This window comes from Mustela putorius, unplaced genomic scaffold (genome assembly GCF_011764305.1).
Source record: "Mustela putorius furo isolate JIRA1106 unplaced genomic scaffold, ASM1176430v1.1 tig00002149_pilon_pilon_pilon, whole genome shotgun sequence".
NCBI classification, from domain to species: Eukaryota; Metazoa; Chordata; class Mammalia; order Carnivora; family Mustelidae; genus Mustela; species Mustela putorius.
In genome coordinates, this window is record NW_025421956.1 from 1 (window position 1) to 21,826 (window position 21,826).

Sequence of the window (21,826 nt, forward strand, 5' to 3'; positions counted from 1 at the left end):
GGGGTGAGATTATGGACATTGGGGAGGTAGTGTGCTTTGGTGAGTGCTTGTGATAAGTGGTTAACCGGTGATTCACAGAACCTGTACCCATGGGGATAAAAAATATTGTTTATAAAAAATAAAAAATATAAAAAAAATTGGATTATTCATTTTGTGTGGTTCAGCTTGAAATTCTTTATAGTGTTTGGGATTTTCTAACTCTTTTTATGTCTTGTCAACCCTTTATCAGGTGTGTATTTGTAAAATTTCTCCTATTCCATGTTTGCCATTTAGTTTTGTGATTGTTTATGTCCTGCCACAAATGCTTTTATTTTGATGTTAGTTCCCATAGGTATTTTTGCTTTGTTTCCTTTGTTTAGGACCTATCTAGAAAAGAGTTGCTATAGCCAAGCCAGAAGGAAATTATTGTCGTTTGTTCTTTTCTAGATTTTTGTGGTTTCGGGGCTCAATTCGGTCTTTAATCCCATTTGGAATTTGATTGAATTTTGGTTGGGATGTTTGAAAGAACGTTAGTTCTACATTTTTCATTCTTTTGCCTGTGCTGTCCAGTTTTGGCCCATTTGTTGAAAGGACTTTTACCCATGGTTATATCTTTCTGATTTTTGTCCAGAGATAATTTAATCTGGCCATATAATATGGTGGTTATTTCTGTGTTTTCTCTTGCTGTCAGTTGATCTCTAGTCTATTTTGTGCCAATACCATACTGTTTGGATTACTACAGCTTTGTAATATAACTGCATTTAAGAATTGTGCATGCCTACAGATTTGCTTTCCTTTTTCAGAGGCATTGCTTTAGCTATTTGAGGTCTTTGTGATCCCCTACAAATTGTTAAACCTTTTTGTTCTGGTTCTGGTGGAAATCATCCCAATTGTGGTTTTTTTTTTGATAGGATTGTATTAAAAAGTGTTATCTTGTTTGGGTACTCAGAAGGACTTTTAACAATATTTCTTTTCCAATCCAGGAGCATGGACTGTCTTTCCATTTTCTTGGTGTCATCCTCAATTTCTTTGCATCAGTTCTTTTTAGAGTTTTCAGAGTACAAGCTTTTCATCTCTTTGGTTTATTTCTAGGTATCTTATTATTTCATTGCATTCAATGAATGGGATTTAAAAAAAAATTCTCTTTCTGTTGCAGTCTTTTTTTGGTATATAGAGACACAACAGATTATGGGTGTATTAATTTTGTATCCTGCAAATTTACTGAATTTGTTTATCAGTGCTAGGCAGCTTTGTGCGGAGTCTTTTTGGTTTTCTACTACATTATCATGCCATCTCCAAATCGTGAATGTTTTACGTTTCCCTTACCAATTTGATACCTTTTATATGTTTTTGTTGTCTGATTGCTGTAGGTTAGAACTTCTTCCAGTAGTAATATGAAGAATAAAGGTGGTGACTGGACATCCTTGTCCATGTGTTCATAGCTTGCCTTTTGCTTTTGTTGTGGTTTTTCTGCTGCATAGAGCTTTTTCTTTTTTAATTCTTTTAGAAAAGATTTTTTTTAAGTAATCTCTATACTCAAAATGAGGCTCAAACCTACAAACCCAAGATCAAGAGTTGCATGCTTTACTGACCAAGCCAGCAAGGGCACCCTTGCACAGAGTTTTTTTAGTGTGATGCTGTCCCATACATGTATTTTTCATTCATTGCCTTTGTTTTTGGTATTAAAAAAAAAGTCATTGCCAAGACATTAAAGAGTATATAAAATATAATTCTTATATTTTCTTCCATGAATTTTTGTTGTTTAAGGTCTTACCTTCAAGTCCTCAATATATTTTGAATTGATTTTTGTGTATGATGAAAGGAGTCTAGTTTATTCTTTTGCATATGGATATATAGTTTCCCAAGTATCATTTTTTGAAGAGACCATTTTTCCCTATTTTATATTCTTGATGTTTTGTCAAAAGTTAGTTGACTTTAACTGTATGGGTTTATTTCTAGGATCTCTTTTCTGTTTATTTAAATGCCTGCTTTTATGAACAATAGTACACTGTGTGATTACTATAGCTCTATTACTACATATAGTTTAAAATCAGAAAGTATGATGTCTCCAGCTTTGTTCTTTCTCTGGATTGCTTTGGCTATTCACAATCTTTTCACCTCCTTAGTTAAATATATTTTTAAGAATTTTATTGTGTTTGATGTTATTGTTAATGGATTTTTAATTTCTTTTTCAGGTAATTTGTTGTTATTGTATAGAAACACTACTGATATCAGTATGTTGATATTGTATCCTGCAACTTTTCCTGAATTTGTTAATTACATCTAACAGTTTTTTTGGTGGAATGTTTAGGATTTTTCCATATATAAAATCATGTCATCTGCAAATAGACAGAACTTACTTTTTCCTTCTGATTTAGAAAACTTTTAGTTTTTTTTTCCTAGCCTGATTGCACTGAGTTGGTGTGGTAAGAGTGGGCATCCTTGTCTGTTCCTGATATTAGAGGAAAAGCTGTTAAGCTTTTGTCATTCAGTATGAAGTATGGGTGCTTATCCAGTATGGCTTTTATTATTATGTTGTGGTATGTTTCTTTATCTAGTTTGTTGAGGGCGTTTATCGTGAATGGATGTTGAATTCTGTCAATTGCTTTTTATGAATCTACTGAGATTATCATATGATTTTTATCTTTTATTCTATTAAAGATGTTATTTATTATTATTATTATGTCCTTCTTCTTATGATTGTTCTTATTATTATTATGTTTTTTATTGACTTGTATATATTGAACCATCCCTGTGTCACAAGGATGAATCCTGCCTGATCATAGTGTATGGTACTTTTATTGTGATTTGAATTTTGTTTGCTAATATTTATTGTGAATTTTTCATCTATGTTCAGAGAAGATATTGGTCTGTGGTTTTTTGTCTTGTTTTGTTTTTGTTTTCCCTTGTAGTGTCTCTTTTTTTAAAAGATTTTATTTATTTATTTATTTGACAGAGAGAGATCACAAGTAGGCAGAGAGGCAGGCAGAGAGAGAGGAGGGGAAGCAGGTTCCCCGCTGAGCAGAGAGCCCAATGCGGGGCTCAATCCCAGAACCCCGGGACCATGACCTGAGCCGAAGACAGAGGCTTTAACCCACTGAGCCACCCAGGCACCCACCTTGTAGTGTCTTTATCTGGCTTTGGTATCAGGACAATGCTGGACATGGAAAATGAATTTGGGAGTATTCCTTCCTCTTCAGTTTTTTGGAAGAGTTTGATAAGTATTGATGTTAATGCTTCTTTAATTTTTTAGCGTTTTCAAATCATTTTAATAACCTAGCAGTGATTCAAAATAGGGAAAGAAAATTCAAACTTGTTCCCTTAAGAGGGAGGCTACCATAACTGCTCTGCACAAGCACGACCAAGGGAAACGATGATGAACCGGATTCCAAACAGCAAGGGTGGTAAGAAGGCTTCAAGGCTCACAGTTTGAAGAGCTTGGTTTGGGAAAGTCTCTGAGGGGTAGCAGAAGAAACGTGAAGCTTAAGAGACCCTCAGAGGACAGGGCGCTGTTGCTGGGTCATGAGCACCTTGAAGCATTTCTTGACGGTGATTCGGTGTTGAGAATATTTGTCATCTGGGGAGAACAAAGCAGGATGCGCTGAGCAGGTCTGTTGTCTCATAGGGTCAAGCTTCTTCAGAGTATAGACTTGGTCTCCCTGCTCATTGAGGTAATACTGGAGAAACATGACAACGCTGAAAGGAGATGTTCCCAATGCTTCTTTAATGTTTGGTAGAATTCAACCAATATAATTATCTGGTGCTGGGCTTCTTGTCATTGAGAGGTCTTTGATTAATGATTCAGTGTCTTTACTCATTCTTGGTGTGTTCATATTTTCTATTTCTTCATGATTCAGTCTTTATAGGTTATATGTTTCTATGAATTTATATATTTCTTTTTGGTTTCCGATTATTGCCATATAATGGTTCACAGGGATCTGTTACGATATTTCTATAGTTGTGGTGTCAGTTATGTCTCCTTTTTCATTCTGATTTTATTTAATTGTTTTTTTCTGTTTGAGTAGAGTTAACACAATGTTTCATTAGTTTCAGGTGTACAACGTCATTCAATTTCTCTATATGTTATGCTATGCTCACCACAAATGTCGCTACCATGTTTTTTTTAAACCGCTCAAAAAAGAAAAGATTATTTATTTGAGAGAGAGAGAGAGGGCACAAGCCAAGAGGGAGGGGCAGAGGGAGAGAGGGAGGGAGATTCCCTGCTGAGAAGGGACCCAATGCAGGTCTCAGTCCCAGGACCCTGAGATCATGATCTGAGGTGAAGACAGAGGCTTAACTGATCAAGTCACTTTGGTGCTCCTGTAGTTTTCATGTTTAACTATACGATGCATAAAATTCTATTTTCCCTATGCTGTGGCTTTTATTTCCATGACTTATTTGTTCCATAGCTAGAAGTTTATATCTTCCACTCCCCTTCATACGTTTTCGCCCATCCCTTCACTCCTACTCCCCTGGCAGCCATCAGGTTATTCTCTGTATTTATAGGTCTAATTCTGCATTTTTTCTGTTTATTCATTTGAGTTTTTTAGATCCCATATTTGTCTTTCTCAGTATGACTTAATTCACTGGGCATATTACCATCCAGGTCCATCCATTTTGTTGTATATGGCAGGATCTCATCCTTTTTAAGGCTGCATAAAAGTCCATTTTCTTTCTTTCTTCCTCCCTCCCTTTCTTTCTTCCTCCCTCCCTTCCTTCCTTCTTCTCTTCTTTCCTCCCTCCCTCCCTCTCTTTCTTTCTTCCTTCCCTCCTTTCTCCCTTCCTTTCTTTTATGTTGTGTTAGTCACCATGCAGTACATCATTAGTTTTGATGTAGTGTCCCATGATGCACTGTTTGTGTATAACACCCATTGTCCTCCTTAATACCCATCACCATCCCCTCACCCTCCTCTCCTCTAAAACCCTCAGTTTGTTCCATTTTCTATTTCTTCCCTATCCATTTGTCTACTGATAGAAATGTAGGTTGCTTTCATATCTTGGCTATTGTCAATAGTGCTGTAATAAATATAGGGATGTATATGTCTGTTCAAAATTAGCATTTTCATTTTCTTGGGTAAATAGTCGTGAAATTCCTGGGTCATATGGTATTTCTATTTTTAATTTTTTGTGGAACCTCCATATTGTTTTCCACAGTGTCTGTAGCAGCGTGCACTCTCACCAACACTGCACAAGAATTCCTTTTTCTTTTTTTTTCACATCCTTGCCAACACTTGGTATTGCTTGTGGTTTTGATTATAGCAATTCTGACAAGTATAAGATGATATGTCATTGTTATTTTGATTTGCATTTCCCTGATGATGAATGATGTTGAGCATCTTTTCATGATCTTTCGTCATCTGTATGTCTTCTTTGAGAAACTCCTTTTCAAGTCTTTTGCCCATTTTGAAACTGGAATTTTTTTAAGTGTTGAGTTATAGAAGTTCAATATGTATTTTAGATATTAACCGTTTATTGGATATGTCTCTTGGAAACATCTTCTCTTATTCTGTAGGTTGTCTTTTTGTTTTGTTTATGGTTTTACTTTGCTGTACAAAAGCTCTTTATTTTGATGTAGTCCCAAAAGTTTATTTTTGCTTTTGTTTCCCTTGCCCTAGGGAACATATCTAAAGCATATCTAAAAAAATGTTGATATGACTGATATCAGAGAAGTTACTGCCTGTGTTCTTTTCTAGGATTTTTATGGATTCAGGTTTCATATCTAGGTATTTAAGCCATTCTGAGTTTATTTTTGTGTATGGTTTTGGAAGGTGGTCCATTTTTATTCTTTTACATGGCTGTCCTGTTTTCCTATACCATTTATTTAAGAGACTGTCTTTTCCCCATTTTGTAGTCTTGCCTCCTTTATCATAGATTAATTGAGCTAATGAGTATAGGCCTATTTCTGAGCTCTCTTCTGTTCCACTGATCTTTTTGTGACAGTACCATAATGTTTTGATTATGGAAATCTGGAATAGTGATATCTCCAGCTTTGTTTTTCTTTCTCAAGATTGCTATGTCTATTTGAGATATTTTGTGACCAAGAAAAAAAGAGAAAGGACCCAAATAAACAAAAACAGAAATGGAAGAGGAGAAGTAACAACTGATGCCACATAAATACAAAGTATTATAAGAGAATACTGTGAAAAATAATATGCCAACAAATTGGAAATGGATAAAATCCTAGGAACATATAATCTTCCAAAACTGGATCAGGAAGGAATAGAAGATCATTTCTGATTTTATTTATTTGAGTCTTCTTCTCTTTTCTTCTAATGTAGCTGAAGTTTTGTTTGGATTTTTTATTCTTGTTTTTTTTTTGAAAGATTTAATTTATTTTATAGAGAGAGATCACAAGTAGACAGAGAGGCAGGCAGAGAGAGAGAGAGGGAAGCAGGCTCCATGCCAAGCAGAGAGCCTGATGCTGGACTTGATCCCAGGACCCTGAGATCATGACCTGAGCTGAAGGCAGTGGCCCAACCCACTGAGCCACCCAGGAACCCTGTTTTTTTTTTTTTTTTTTTTTTTTTTTTTTTTTTTTTACAGAGAAAGATGACAAGCAGGCAGAGAGGCAGTCAGAGAGCAGGGGTGGGGGCAGGGGGGACAGGAGCAGACTCCCTGCTGAGCAGAGGGCTGGATGCAAGGCTTGATCCCAGGACCTTAGGATCATGACCTGAGTGGAAGGCAGATGCCTAACCCACTGAGCCACCGAGGTGCCCCTATTTTAGTTTTGTTAATCTTCTTTATTATATTTCTTGTCTCTGTTTTATTTATTTCTGCTCTGGTATTTACTATTGCCCATTTTACCCCAACATTTATTCATTTGTTGGTTTTCTGCCTGGATGGTTTATCTACTATTGAAAATAGGGTATTAAAATCTTCCACTCTTATGGTATTGTTTGTTTCTCTCTTCAGACTTTTTAAAAAAGATTTATTTATTTTATTTTATTTATTTTTTTAAGATTTTATTTATTTATTTATTTCACAGACAGAGATTACAAGTAAGCAGAGAGGCAGGCAGAGAGAGGAGGAAGCAGGCTCCCTGCTGAGCAGAGAGCCTGATGCGGGGCTCTATCCCAGGACCTGAGATCATGACCTGAGCTGAAGGCAGAGGCTTTAACCCACTGAGCCACCCAGGTGCCCCAAGATTTATTTATTTCAGAGAGAGAGCATGGGGTAGGGGCAAAGGCAGAGGGGACGGAGGTCTTAAGCAGGCTCTGCATTGAGTACAGAACCTGATGCAGGGCTCCATCTCATGACCCTGATCATGACCTATGCCAAAACCCAAATCTGGATGCTCTACCAACTGTGCCAGCCAGGTGCCGCTCTCTTCAGATCTAGTAGTATTTGCTTAATATATTTCGGTGCTCTCGTGTTGGATGCATATATGTATTTATGATTGTTATATCTTCTTGATCAGTAGATTCTTGCATCATTCTATGATGGCCTTCTTAGTCTTTTGTTACTATTTTTGGCTTAAAGTCTCTTTTGTCTAATGTAAGTAAAGCTACTCCTGCTCTCTTTTGGTTTCCACTTGCATGGAATATCTTTTTCCATCCATTCACTTTTAGCCTATGTGTATTAAAGCTGAGGTGAGTCTTTTGTAGGAAGCATATATGTGGGTCTTATATATTTTATCTGTTCAGCCACTCTGTGTTTTGTTCCTGGAAGAATTCAGTGCATTTTCATTTACAGTAATTATTGATAGGTAAAGACTTACTTATGCCATCTCATTGTTTCCTAGCTGTTTTATAGTTCCCTTATACTTTTCTTTGTCTTTGACTTCCTTCCTTTCTGAATTGATAATTTTCCATAGTGGAAGCTTTTTTTTTTTTTAAGATTTTTATTTATTTATTTGATAGACAGAGAGAGATCACAAGTAGGCAGAGAGGCAGGCAGAGAGAGAGGGGGAAGCAGGCTCCCCGCTGAGCAGAGAGTCCGATGTGGGGCTCGATCCCAGGACCCTGAGATCATGACCTGAGCCAAAGGCAGAGGATTAAACCACTGAGCCACCCAGGCACCCCAATAGTGGAAGCTTTGATTCTCTTTTACGTATCATTTGTGAATTTATCATAGGTTTCTGCTTTTTGCTTACCATGGGGATTACAAGAAACTTCTATATGTATAGCAGTCTATTTCATACTGATAACAATTAAACTTCAATCACATGTGAAAACTCTACACTTTTGCTCCCCTTTTGTATTTTTAAGGTCACAGTTTACTTCTTTTTATATTGTGTATCCATTAATAAATCATTGTAGCTGTAGTTTTTAATTTCATTTTTCATTTTGTTTTTTTTTAGTGTTCCAAAATTCATGGTTTATACACCATACCCAGTGCTCCAGGCAATACGTAGCTCTAGTTATTTTTAAAAACTTTTGTCCTTTAACTGTTAAACTAGAGTTAAATGGTTAACATACCAGTGTTGCGTATTTATGTGCTTTCATGCTACTAATTATCATACATTCACTTCAGTTTCAAGTACTCCTTTCAGCATTTCTTCTAAGGCAGTTCTAGTGGTAGTGAGCTCCATCAGCTTTTGTTTTTTAGGCTAAGTCTTCATTTTGCCTTCCTTTCTGAAGGCAACTTTGCCAGGTTAAGTATTATTGGTTAGCAGTTTCTTCCTCACAGGATTTTGAATATATCATCCCATTCTCTCCTGGCCTGCAAGGTCCCTGCTCAGAAATCTGCTGTAGCCTTATGCGGCTTACCTTGTATGATAGAGTTTTTTCCTCTTCTTGCTTTTGAAATTTCTTTCTTTGTCTTTGATTTAGTGAGTTACATTATAACACATCTTGTAGATCATTTTGGGTTGAAATTTTGTGGTGACTTATTATTACCTTCATTAACTTGGATCTCCAAATCTCTCCCCCCAGGTTTGGGAAGTTCTCAGCCATTATTTCTTTAACTAAGCTCTTTACCACATTTTTCTCTCCTCCTTCTGGGACTCCAGTGATCCTTACATTGTTTTTTGCTTTGTTTTGTTTTGATGGTGCCCCATAATTTTCATAGGTTTTCTTTATTCTTTTTCATTCTTTTTCCTTTTTGCTCCCCTATTTGGATAATTTCAGTTAATCTCTCTTTTATGTCACTGATTCCTTATGCTGCTTTGTCAAGTCTGATATTGTAGCTCTCTATTGAACTATTCAGTTACTGTATTCTTCAGGTCCAAAATTTCTCCTTGGTGTTTTTAAAAAATGTTCTCTCTTTTCTGAGCTTTCCATTTTTTTCTTGTATTTTGTTGTTAATATGTGTTTTTTTAATAGTTTCCTGAACATCTTTAGAACAACTGTTTTGAATTATTTGTTGTGCAATTGTTGGATCTCCATTTCTTTGGGACCGGTTACAGGACATTTACTCTATTCCTTTGGTGGAGTCATGTTGTTTTAATTTTTTTTGTGATTCCAATAGCCTTTTGAAGTAGTCACCTGAACTTTATGGCCTGACTTGGGTAATATAGGACGTTGACCTCAGAGGGGGGCATGCTGATGCAGGGCACCAAGTGTGGGGTGTGGGTGGCATGGTTCTCTTTGGCTAAGGCTATGAGAGTCCACAGCATTGACAACACTGTTGTCCTTGGTAAGCCTTGAAGGGATCCATAGTGGTTTCAGCGGCACCTAGGGCCCTCAGTGACACTTCCTGGTACAATGGTTAGGGACTAGGCATGTAGTGGTTGTGGCCAGAACTTGTGGTGGCATACTTGGCTGCAGAGTCCAGATGCAGGTGCCTGTGTCATGTCATGTGTCAGTTGGGCATGTCATGCAGTGGTGAGGTCATGGAAGGCAGCAAAGGACAGGCCCAGCTACAGGCTCCCTGGCATGCACTACTGTGGCTGTTGGGTATTACCATGGGTGTACAGCAATGTAGACTCTTGACAGGATTCAAACCTGGGATGTGTGGGTGCACAGCTGGTGGGGCTAGTGACAGAACACAGGGCCTAGTCCAGGCCCACAAGCAATTACAGAATCCCTGGCTGTTGGTGTGCTCCCCTATGTCTCCACAATCGTACTCCAAGGCCTGAAAGCTTCAGCAGAGGCCAGTGACAATTATCAGGCTTGTCAGGGTTGCAGTGTGCAAGTGCACAGCTAGATAGGCTGGCCCTAAGTGCACACATGTTGGTGGGGTCAGTGTCGGGGGTCTAGACTGGCATCTTACACTTGTGCAACAACAGAGGCCTGGGCTGCCTGCTGGTGCGGTTTCCAGGCTCTTTTCACAGCCAAAGAGGGGAATTAATGGGAAGAGACATTACTTCCATGGAGGCTAAGCTGGCAATTGATTTTTTCACTGGCTAAACCTGCCTGGCTTCTCTGCAGTGGGTCCTTCTATGTGGCTGCTATTAGTAGCTACTGTTTCTTCTTGTTCCTAGTCATCTCTGTATATCTTACTTTTGTTGGTCTCTGGGTGGGGTAAAACTGAATCGGGACTTTTTGTGTAGTACCCTGAAAGCCTGGAGAAGCTGGTCACTCACTCTGCGCTTTTTCCTTTTTGGTAAGTGGAACTCTCTCTGCCTGGGGCCCTTGGCACTGAGCAGTTCCAACTTGAGGGGTGAGATGATGCAGGCAAAATGAAACGTTCTTCTTTTCTTGTGTAATTATTCTCAAGTGTTTTTGCTTTACTATGTTACTAAAATTTTTTAAGAGGACACCTGAGCTCTCCAAGAGCCATTTATATTCATGGATAGCTTTATGATTATTGATCTTTGTGCAGTGATGGAGGTCTCCTATATTGATATTTTGGTGATGTCACTCCCAACTTTCCCAGATTTTTAAATTCACTCCAAAATTTGTGAATCATTGTGCTATATAGTAACAGAGGGAGAAGTCAAGAACCATGTTTTATTGATCCTGAGTTAGCACAATACCTTATATTGACAGTCATTAAAAATTTACATTATTTACTTATTATCACTGTTACCATTATAATTAATTTTGGAAATAAAAGCTATAATATTTTTATTATTTCCTTTATCAAGCTCTAGAAGGCCATACCACAGTCTGAGGAGTCATCAGTGGCATCGCTGTCCATCAAAGTCAGGTAGCTTATCACCAGACCATCTCAGAAGAGCAAGAGAGGCCCCTGAAGAGCATCTATTTGACTCATGTTGACCCATTAAGAGTACAGTACAAGACTCACAGCATGGGGATGTCTGCTGGAGATCCCACTGAAGTGGAGACCTTGGCAAACACCATTGGAAGAAATAAGCAACAGGGGACTCCTGTTCTGAAGGTGGTTCAGTGAAAGGCAGCAGTGGCCACACCGAATCTGCATTGGGAATAGTGGGCCTCATTAAGCTGCACTATGTAAAGATCCTTCCATATTTGCACTATTTAGACAGTGCCAGCAGCATAAACACTAAGAGTTTGAATCTGTCCATTCCAGCAAGACTGGAGGCTTGCAAAGAGTCCCAAGAATTTATCAGGGGAGCTAGGGTTAACAATTTTAGATTTGGGGGGAACCAATGTTCATGTTGTCATTAGATGGTTGAAGCAGTAATCTTACGAAGCTAAATGAAACATTTCTACTGTCTATAGGTTCAAGGAAGTCCCTATAGCTCCCAATGGAAGACATGGCCAAAGAATTTGGATAGATCCTTAATTGGCCATACTTTTATGAAGGTTTGAAAACAACTCCCATAGGTTATCTAAAGTATTGGTTTGGTCAAAAGAATCTCAAGACTTATTTAAAAATTCTTCAGTTGTAGCACAAAAGTAAAAGGGGAAAGTGCAAAGATCTGAGGTAACAAAGAAATATATTTAAAAAATCAAATATATGGATATATAGTAGAAAATGAAATTGTAAACTAGATCATACAGGGTGCTTTGTAGACTATCTTTAATAATTTGTGTTTTAAGTATGATAGGACATCACTCAAAGATTATTTTAAGATTTTATTTATTTATTTGAGAGAGAGAGAGATCATGAGAGCACAAGCAGAAAGGAGAGTAAGAAGCAGGAAGCCAGAAGTGTGGCTCCATCCCAGGACCTTGGGATCATGACTTGAGCTGAAGTTACACTCTTAATTGACTAAGCCACCCAGTCGCCTGTCATTGAAAGATTTTAAGCAATAGAGTGGCATTATCTAAAGTTATGTTTTCAAACTTTGCCTTTTGGAACATAAGGAGGCCAGAATGTAAAGTGAAAGATCTTTTAGAAGACAATTGGAATTTTCCAGGTAAGGTATGTTGATAGCTTGGACTAGGGTAGAGATAAGATATCTTTTCAGGTCTGAGTCAACTAGACAGTGCTAGATTGGACTGGGAGGCCCAGGAAAGGGGGAATCAAAGATGACTCCTAGGTTGGGGCTTGAATAGCTGAATATGTAATGGTATCATTTGCTGAGGTGGTGAGGAATAGAAAGGAACATATTGAAATGGGAAAGGGAAAGAGAAAGGGAGTGTTCCATTAGGGACGTAGGAAATTTGAAATGCTCGATAGACAGCCAGTTGGGGGTGTTGAGTAGTTTGGTCCATGAGACTGGAACTTGGATGAAAGTCTGACCCAGAAATATAAGTCAGTGTCTGTATATGGTCTTCCAAGATATGCAACTAGATGAAGTCATTTGCAGAGAATTTGTATAGGGAAGAGGACCAGAACTGAGCCCTGAATCCCTGAAGCCCTGAAACATTCATTGTTTCGGCAGTAGGGAAGCCAGCCAAGGAGCCAGGAAGAAAATTTTCCAAAAGGGAGGAGGAAACCAGGACTATGTGGTGGCAGAAAGACAGTGGGGGTCAACATTGAATACAGTTGAGGGCAAGAAAGTCCCCATTGAATCTGGTAACCAGGAGGGCAAAAGCAGTTTCAGTGGCTTGTTGGGGAAAGCTAAGGAGGGACAAGGGAGATGAAGAAGAGACAGTGGGGTTGGAGGCAGGCCCGTGCCTCTCTCCTCTCCTTCAGGACGCTTACAGAAGAGGGAGGGCTGGTTTACCCATCAGTGGAGGGAAGGGAATTTCAAATTATTACTTCAACTGCTTTTCTTACTAGGTGATGGGGAGATGACTCAATTTTTTTTTTTAATCCATACATTGATAAACATTGAATGGGGCTGTGTATGTGCATATACCGCATGTTGTACATCATGCTGAGTTCGATTTAGTTTGACCAAATATTCTTTTAACTTTAAAATGTATCTTTATAGACTTCACCATGACAGTAAACATCTATTTAGTGCCTGCTGAGATTTCTTCTAGTTCAGCTAATGCTCTAAATTGAAATTGATCATAGCCCCATCTTGTGAACTTGTTTAGCGAGTGAAGGTACAACTGTGTCCTGTTCTCTGTTCTCTATCACTCTCTCTGGAAGACAGTCAAGGCTTTAGTGAGCTTACTGGCTATCTGGTAAATGAAGACAAATCCAAACATTTGGCCACTTTGCTTTATTTTTGTTTGGCTTATAATTTCAGAGATTCTATGTTAAACCCATAATTTCGTGGGAGAAATAGAGGCTCCTGAGCTAGCGGTGATACAGTGTGAAATCCAGACTCATTCCAATGTCAGGAGGCTGTAGCAGTTTCTAGGAAGTGTCAGAATTCTAATCATCCCTTGGTTTCTGAAGGTAGAAGCAGGAGGTGTGGCCCTTCCATGACACAGTCAGTTAGGGAATTTTCTGATTGTGTAAATGATTGAAACTTTTATAGAAAAATTTTAGAGATTAAAATTAGAAAATAGAAATCATTCACCATCCAATCACTTGAAGACAGTTGTTCTTATCATTTTTGTATATTTCTGTTTTGGAGCATAGGATTTTGGTGCTTATTTTTAAAGCCATTGAGATCATTATATAGAGAGAGCTATGTGTTTGATTAAGATTTGAGGGCTTTGAGGTTATGTAGGAAGTTAGAGATAATCTATCCATTTCTGTTTGTGAATCAGGAACACAATGATATTCAGACCGGTTTCTCTAAAGCCAGACCATGAGGATTCATATCCTTAGGAGTTTGCAGTGGCCTATTTTGTGCAGTGAGATTGTAATAAGTTTTTGCTTTCTAACTTCTCATGGACCCTGGCAAACACTTAAAGTCTTAGGCAACCTGAGATTTTGACTTTGATGAGTCACTGTAATTTATGGCCACTCTGACCACAGGGAAGTGGTTGTTTTAGATGTTGGTCTTGAACTAACTGGTGGGTGGTCATGGTGTCTAGCAGGGGCTGGCTTTAGAATTTGAATTACAACAGTTTTATTTTGAATGACACTGGTATTTAATAGCTTTACATGGTCTCACTGCCTGCAGACAGGGGGCCATCAGAACCTCAGTAACAAGTGCATCTGAGGCAAGGATTCACTCAAAAGGACAAGGGCATCTTGATTGGGGATAATTATTTGCTGCTTTTACAATCTGATCTTCAACCAGTACCACAGGCCAAGAATTTAATGCAGCTAAATCATGTGTATGAGCTTGATAACTAGCAAGCAAAGGGCTTGTGCAGGTGTGGGTTGGCTGCTCTCCTTTTGTGCTTTTTTTTTCCCTTTAGATTGTATTTGCTAAGATTTTATTTATCTGACAGATGGAGAGCACAAGCAGGTGGAGCTGCAGGCAGAGGGGAAGGGAGGGGGAGAAGCTGGCCCTCAGCTGAGCAGGGACTCAATCTAAGGACCCTGGGATCCTGACCTGAGCCAAAGGCAAAATGCATAACCAACTGAGCCACCCAGGCGCCCCAGTTAATAGTGTTTGAACTGAATTCAGAGCCAAGGGAGGAATCTATGGAGGGACTAAGCCATGGATATGCATGGTTTATAAAAGCCTTTAAGATTCATTCCCCACTTTGACATCTAGAGCCTGTAACATCTCAAACCCTAGAATGCGCGGTCTCCAGTAGAAATGACACAGGGATTTGTCCCACAAGGCCTCTAGAGGCACACTTCACCAATAGCCCCTTTATTTCAGGAACTTGCTGAAAGTGGTTCTCCTGCTGAAATAGTTCTGGCCATGAACATTCCCTGGGAAGCTGGGTTCACAGACCTAAGATGTTCCATACCAAGGGGCAGTCTCCACTGTGGCTCGGGACTAAAAATACTGGTTCCTGGGAGAGAGTGCAGGCCCTGTCACCACGTGGGAGCCCACACTGATGCAGAAAGATGGCCCTCAAGGGGGAAGTGGAAACTGAATGGGAAGAGCTGCTTCTCAGGGTCTGATGCCAACTGCTTCCCTTGCCAGTTTAAAGGAAAAAGAGAGAGAGAGAGGATTATCTCAAATGACAATCCCTGAGAAAAGAAATGAGTGACTCCCAGCCCCTACCACATCCTTGTCCCACAAAAGTGGTAAATCTCATAGAATCAAATCTAACCTCTTTTGAGATATTCTCTCAAGAGTTTTAAAAATTGAGATATAAAAGGACTCGCTTACAAAAACCAGGCTCTGAACTGTAGAGAGCAGATGGTTACCAGAGGGGGGATGGGTGGGGGCATGGGTGAAATAGATGAAGGGGGGATACGAGTACATTTATAAAAATAAAAAAAAAAAAAGAAAAGAGAGAGTGCACTTATGATGAGCACTGAGTAATGTATGGAAGTGTTGTATCATTATCTTATACACCTGAAACTAATTTAACATTATGTTAATTACACTGGAATTAAAATTAAAAAAATAAAATGTTTGAAATTAAAAATGACTGAGCCACCCAGGCTCCCCAATTAAAAATGAATGAATGAATAAATAAATAAATATAAATAAAATTCATGGTTTAAAAATGCACATATCAGTAATTTTTAGTATATTAACTATCACTATTGCCAGTTTACCATTAACTAAAACCAGTAACAAATTCCAGAATATTTCCATCACACCAAAAAGAAACCCCACATCTATTAGCAGTCAGTCATAGTTCTCTCTACCTCCACCACCTGGTAATCATTAATCTACTTTTTATCTCTACAGATTTGCCAATTCTGGAGAGTTCATATAAATGGAATCATACAGGGTGTAGCCTTTGTGACTGACTTCTTTCACTTCAGCATAATGTTTTCAAAGTTCATCCATACTGTAACATGGAGCAACTCCCATTGGTTTTTAGCAGAATAATTTTTCGTTGCATAGATGAGCCACATTTGTTTATCCATTCATCAGTCGATGGCATTGGATTGTTTACATTTATTTTTAGACATTTATTTATTTATTTATTTGAGAAAAAGAGAGACTGCAGTGGGGAGGTACAGAGGGCAAAGGGGAAGGAGAGAAGCAGACTCCCTGCTGAGCACTGAGCCTAGCTGAGCTCAGTGTAGTGACCCTGAGACCAGGACCTTAGGTGAAAGCAAGAGTTGGGTACTCAACTGAGCCACCCAGGTACCCCTGTATTGTTTGCATTTTTTTTGGATGTTATGCATAATGTTATGAACATTCTTTTTTTTCAAAGATATCATTTATTTATTTGAGAGAGAGAGAGAGAGAGAACGAACGAGAGAGAGAGAGAGAGCAGGAGAGAGCATGAAAGAGAGGTCAGCAGGAGTATCACACTCCCCACCGAGCTGTGAGCCCAATGTGGGACTCAATTCTGGTGTTCCAGGATCATGACCTGAGCCAAATGCAGTCGCCCAACAAACTGAGCTACCCAGGGGCCCTGCTATGAACATTCTTGTGCAATCCTAATTGGTTTTTAGGGTCATAATCATGGGCCTCAGACAAAAACAACATAGGTTGACTAGTAAAGTTGAAAGAAATATTTTTCAGCTCATTTTGAGGTTCTATTATGACTTTCGATGACACTAGGTGCTGAGATTTGGAGCATAATTATGTTTGGGTTAACTATCCTAAGATTTGGGGATTGTTTTATTTTTGTTAATGTGTAGGTATGAAAAACAATTGCTGTGTAATTTTATATGCTTTAGATCCTTCATAGTGAGGCTGCTGAGCTGTGTGGCAAGCAAACAGACACAAAATCTGAGGTCCTGAAGTGCAGCCAGTCTAGAGAAGGACAGTCCAGGCTGCAGCGGCTTAAAGAATGAAGACATGGAAAATTCATCTAACCGAAATTGAGCAAATGAGCAGTTAAAGAGAATGATTACTTAGACTTTAAACTGAAATTGGGGACTTTAATTTTTGGATTCGTAATGCACATGGACAGCAGAATTTTTTCACACTTTACCCCTTTGGGACTTCAACTAAAAGATTTTGGATTTTAATTTTTTAAGATTTATATCTTTTAATTATATCACTGTGAAATTAACAATGGGAGGTTTTTTTAAATTGAATTTAGGAGTATCACGGTATGTTGATATATGATTTTTGGAATATTTTAATTCAATTTGGAATATTTGATTTCATTTTAATGTTTTAGTGCTGTTATCTGACCTCATTGCAGAAACTCTGAGAGGCTACATTGGACCATATAGCTGGGCAAAATTTGGAATAGGAAATAGAAAAGAAGTGAGCATTCATGTTTAAATTCAGAACAGCCACTGAGATCATTCAATTAATATACCATTCTGTCCCATTTCAGAGCCTAGAGAAAAATCCAATTCTATTAGCAGTAAGAAAGGTCCTAGAAAGTCCCAGAGAGATCCACAAATGAGTATGGAAGGGCAGTTATTTTCTTATAACAAATATTTTCTTCACTATGATAACTGCGTATTAGTTCTATGCTAATAATGCCTCATTGACTAATTTTTAGAAGAAATCTAAAAAAAAAAAAAAAATCAGAGAACTACATTTAGAATACAATTTTTAAAAAACACAGCGAAGTTAACTCTTCTATCCAAAGGTAAAGGAAAACTACAAGGAATGATGATTGTATTATCACTTACTCTTCCATCTGGGAAATGGAAATTTTCTTTTGCTGTAGTTTTTAAGCAGTTAGATTACAGAGACATTCAAATGTGAAAAAAATAGTTCTAGATTTTCCTCTCCTAGCTGAATCACTGCTACTTCCACTGCCAGGAGTGAGTGTAAAAACAGTGATTGGACTTTGGCCCTTCAGTTTTTTTTCTTCTTGGGCCCAAAGTGGAAGGTAAATTTGGCCATTCTTACAATCATAGGCCTTGAGCCCTTTCCTGCCAGCATGGGAAAGAGGATGGAAACCAGCTATGCTCTTTCTGCCCCTGAGCTTTAGCACTGTGGGTTTTCCAGAATTTTCCCATTTACTGCTACTTTGCATACTCTTCTCTGGAAAAGAAGTCGGTTTTCCATTCCTGACATTATATCTTAATTTGGTGCAAGGTTGTGGTATAAGATTGGACTTTTTTGTTTTGTTTGTTTGTTTCATCATGAAAGAACTGTTATTTACTGTTTTTATTTTTTAACTTCATGTCATTCACTTTTGAGAGTGATTTTGAAAGGGATTTCAAGAAGGGCACCTGGGTGGCTCAGCTGGTTAAGCACCTGACTCTTGATTTCGGCTCAGGTGGTCATCACATGGGTCGTGATCTCATGGGTTGTGGAATTGGACCCCATGTCAGGCTCCTTGCTCAGTGGGAAGTCTTCTTGAGATTCACTCTCTCCTTCCCTCTCCTCTGCTGCCCCCCCCTCTTGCATGCCTGCTTGCTCTCTCTCTATTTATTATTAAATAAATAAATTTTAAAGAAGAGAGAGAGAGATTTCAAAAAATGTGTGCGTATATGGCCATTTTATCCTGAACTTAGGACACTTAAAAATGTTTCAAATCTCCTTTAAAAAAAGTCTGGAATATTGTTTTAGTTAATGTATGGACACCATGCAAGGTTCTGAAGCAGAATGTCATATACATTAAAAGCCATCTCTGGAATTTTGAAGTTAGAGAAAAATTCTGCAAAATATCCCACGTAGCTGTCTAATTCTTGTAGTGTTAGGAAGCTCACCTACTTTTTTTTTTTCTTTTTCAAAGATGATTAAATATTACACAGTCAGAATTTCACATTCTACCTGGCATATGGTGAGTGTTCAACAAATGTTGGCTTTTATTGTTACTACTCTTTAATTTGCTCAGACACATGTGATCATCACACAACAATTTTACCCTATGCTTATGTAATACTTTTTTGCTTTCCTTCACTCTCCCCAACCTGGCTCTTTCATTCTTCACTTTTTTTTCTTTTCTTCTTGCTCTGGTCAGTTCCACAATCATCCTCTACGTCTGCTACTATTTCTATTCTCATTATTCCTGTCAATAACTCCCATCAGGCAAATAGTGCAGATTTTTTTACTTAAAAAAAATATTCTACTTATTTATTTGAGAGAGAGAAAGAGAGCACATGAGTGGTGGGGGTTGTTCAAGGGAGAGGGAGAAGCAGGCTCCTGTACTTTATAGAAGCTAGTCCTATAAAGTACAAATGTGTTTCTTCTTTTTTTTTTTAAGATTTCATTTATTTATTTATTTATTTGACTGAGAGAGACAGCAAGAGCAGGAACACAAGCAGGCAAAGTAGCAGAGGGAGAAGCAGGCTTCCCAAAGAGCAGGGAGCCCGAAGAGGGACTCCATTCCAGGACCCTGGATTCATGACCTGAGCCAAAGGAAGATGCTTAATGACTGAGCCACCTGGGCACCTGCAAACATGTTGAGGTATATTATTAAATTTAAACATGAACTATTTAAATTACTGTATCAACTTATACTAGGAGGTCCTATAAGTTTAAATGCAGACCACCCAAATATTATTGCTTATGGGGATATCCCTTTAGTCTTCATGGACAGATGTGAAGTAGCGGAATGCCTTTACAATGCAAAAGGTCTGCTTCTGCTTTCCATGGCACATTTTGTATTCAAAGTAAGGATGCTTGTTAGTTAGCTCATGGCATTTTCCTTTAGTCTATAAGATGTGCAGCATTTGGGAGGACGTCTTAGCTCATGCTCATCTTATTTCTTTGGTCAACCCAGACATTTCTGGGAAAAGGGATTTTAACACTTTTTATAGCATTACGTTTTCTGGAAGTCAACCTATACTTTCATGGACTCTTAAAAAATCCAGTCATGTGTTGTTTCCAGTGCTTGGAATCATCCCTCAAAGACATTTGCTGATTACCATGTTAATGCCTAAAAAATGTCTTAGAGCTCTTTTGCATGAATGCATTACCTTAGCATTCAGAATTAAGATCTGTGTCTGATTCAAAATTCAAAGTATAATCATGGAAACTATTTTTTCCAGGAAATTAGATTTTCCTGGCTGAGATAGCAATAAGTCTGGTTGACAAGGAAAACTCTCCACATGAACAATATTCTAAAGGAGGAGTAAGAGGTTTTATCTGGGAATTTCAGAACACTGAGAGAAATGATTGTTTAAGGTGGGCCTGATTTTGGCAATGATTCTTTAATATATTGAAAAAGTGAGATAAAATTTTTATTTTTGCTTCTTTGTAACCACAATATGGCACCAGTTTCCTATTTTTAAACGTTTGGCATTGCTATTTTTCATTTTTTTCTTACGTTTTTTAAAGATTACAAGCTGTTTAGGGACATTTGGTTATAACTTTCCCTCAAATACGGGCTCATAGACTATAAGGCTAGAGTTATGGTATTAAATAAGAATTTGAAGGTAGAATAAGGTTTATAATATGCATCACATATGCATGGGATTAATTGGTTTAAATGGTTGAAATCTCAGCCCAAGGGAAGGGAGTTTCTCTGGGGGTTTTGTAAGTGAAAGGGCATTGGGCAACTTAAACTGGGTTACACCACGAGAAGTCAGATGTAAAGTGGTCTTGGCCAGGAGTTCCCTGTCTAGTCGAAGGGTATGAGCTGGCAGAGAATATAGGCAGGAGGAGAAGGAGGCTAAGAATGTCAGCTGTACTGAGAGTTGAACTCTCCTAGAAATGATATTTTGAAGTGAGGGGAGTACTGAGGTTGTGTTTGAGGAAGGAGAAGGAAGAGATCAGTGTGCCTAAGCGTGCCTAAAGCAGAAGCAAAAAATAGAAGGCAATTCCACTCACTTTTCAGCTCTGACCTAACTCTGTTAACATATTCTGGTTTAGCAAACTGTCCTGGGCCTACAAAAGACAAATGAAGGGAACCAATGGGGAACCAGCTACCTTCCTGTCATAAATGCTGTTGTAAGGCTGTTGTCTAGCTATAGTTCTAAGACCTTCCTGTCCTCACCGTCCCTTCATTCCCTGTTTTCCTTCTCTTCATAAGTCCAATTCCTTTTGGTTATAAGTTTTAGAAACCCAGTGCAAAGTAGCGTAAACACAAGGGAATTTATCCACACATGAGACTTAAAAGTTCAGGGTTTGAATAACTTCAAACAGCTGCATATAGATGTTCCACTGTTGGTTCTGTTGTTGTTGATTTCCCCCTGTTGTCTTCATTCTTTCTCACATCTGTCCAGGTTGCAGCATAGACTGCCCCAGCTGCACTAGACGTTCACGATTTTCATAGCCATCAATCTCAGAAGCCATTAGTTTCTCTCCCAGTATTCCTACAAAGAACCTCATCGATGGGTCTGGGTTGTGTGTCCACTTGGCACAAGAATCATATGGACCACACAAGGTGCAATACTCAAAAGAAAACGTTTATGGACAGATTTTAAATGTAACCCATGCCCATTATATCGTCCTAAGAAAGTATCTGGATAGTAACATGGCCCCAGGCCAATGTTCCCAATGTAGTTAGAACTAATCTACTAAATGCAGGGAAAACGCACAGCTTATAATTATGGATAAGGACCAGATCTAAGTTTGGAGATCTTCAACCTAGGAGGAAAGTCTCTTAGAGAGAATTAAAGGTTTGATCTGTTGTTACCCTCTAGTATTTCCTGTTCTTTTTAGTCACTTACTTCTCTGGTAAGCGTAATGGTGGGCAGGTTGACTTGAGAAGAATTTCTGGTCTCAGAGTCTCCTGAACTAAAATCAGTCTTTTCCCCTCTCCCTCCTTCTATCCCTCCCTCTGTACCTTCCCACCCCATCACCAAATGTGACTGGATTTCCTTTGACCCATTGTATGTAGGACTTGTTCGG

The 21,826-nt window shown here is 38.5% G+C and overlaps 1 protein-coding gene across 1 annotated transcript; it reads right to left on the bottom strand.

Moving 5' to 3' along the window:
* Positions 1 to 3,473: 3,473 nt before the first annotated feature.
* LOC123394273 (H/ACA ribonucleoprotein complex subunit 3-like) lies at positions 3,474 to 3,668 on the bottom strand. The gene has a single exon (XM_045088025.1). It carries the CDS (start codon positions 3,666 to 3,668, stop codon positions 3,474 to 3,476), a length of 195 nt encoding a protein of 64 aa, XP_044943960.1.
* Between the last annotated feature and the right edge of the window lie 18,158 nt (positions 3,669 to 21,826).

Excerpts from the sequence above, each read along its gene's own strand:
- LOC123394273 (XM_045088025.1), bottom strand. The coding sequence starts at position 3,668 with ATGTTTCTCCAGTATTACCTCAATGAGCAGGGAGACCAAGTCTATACT.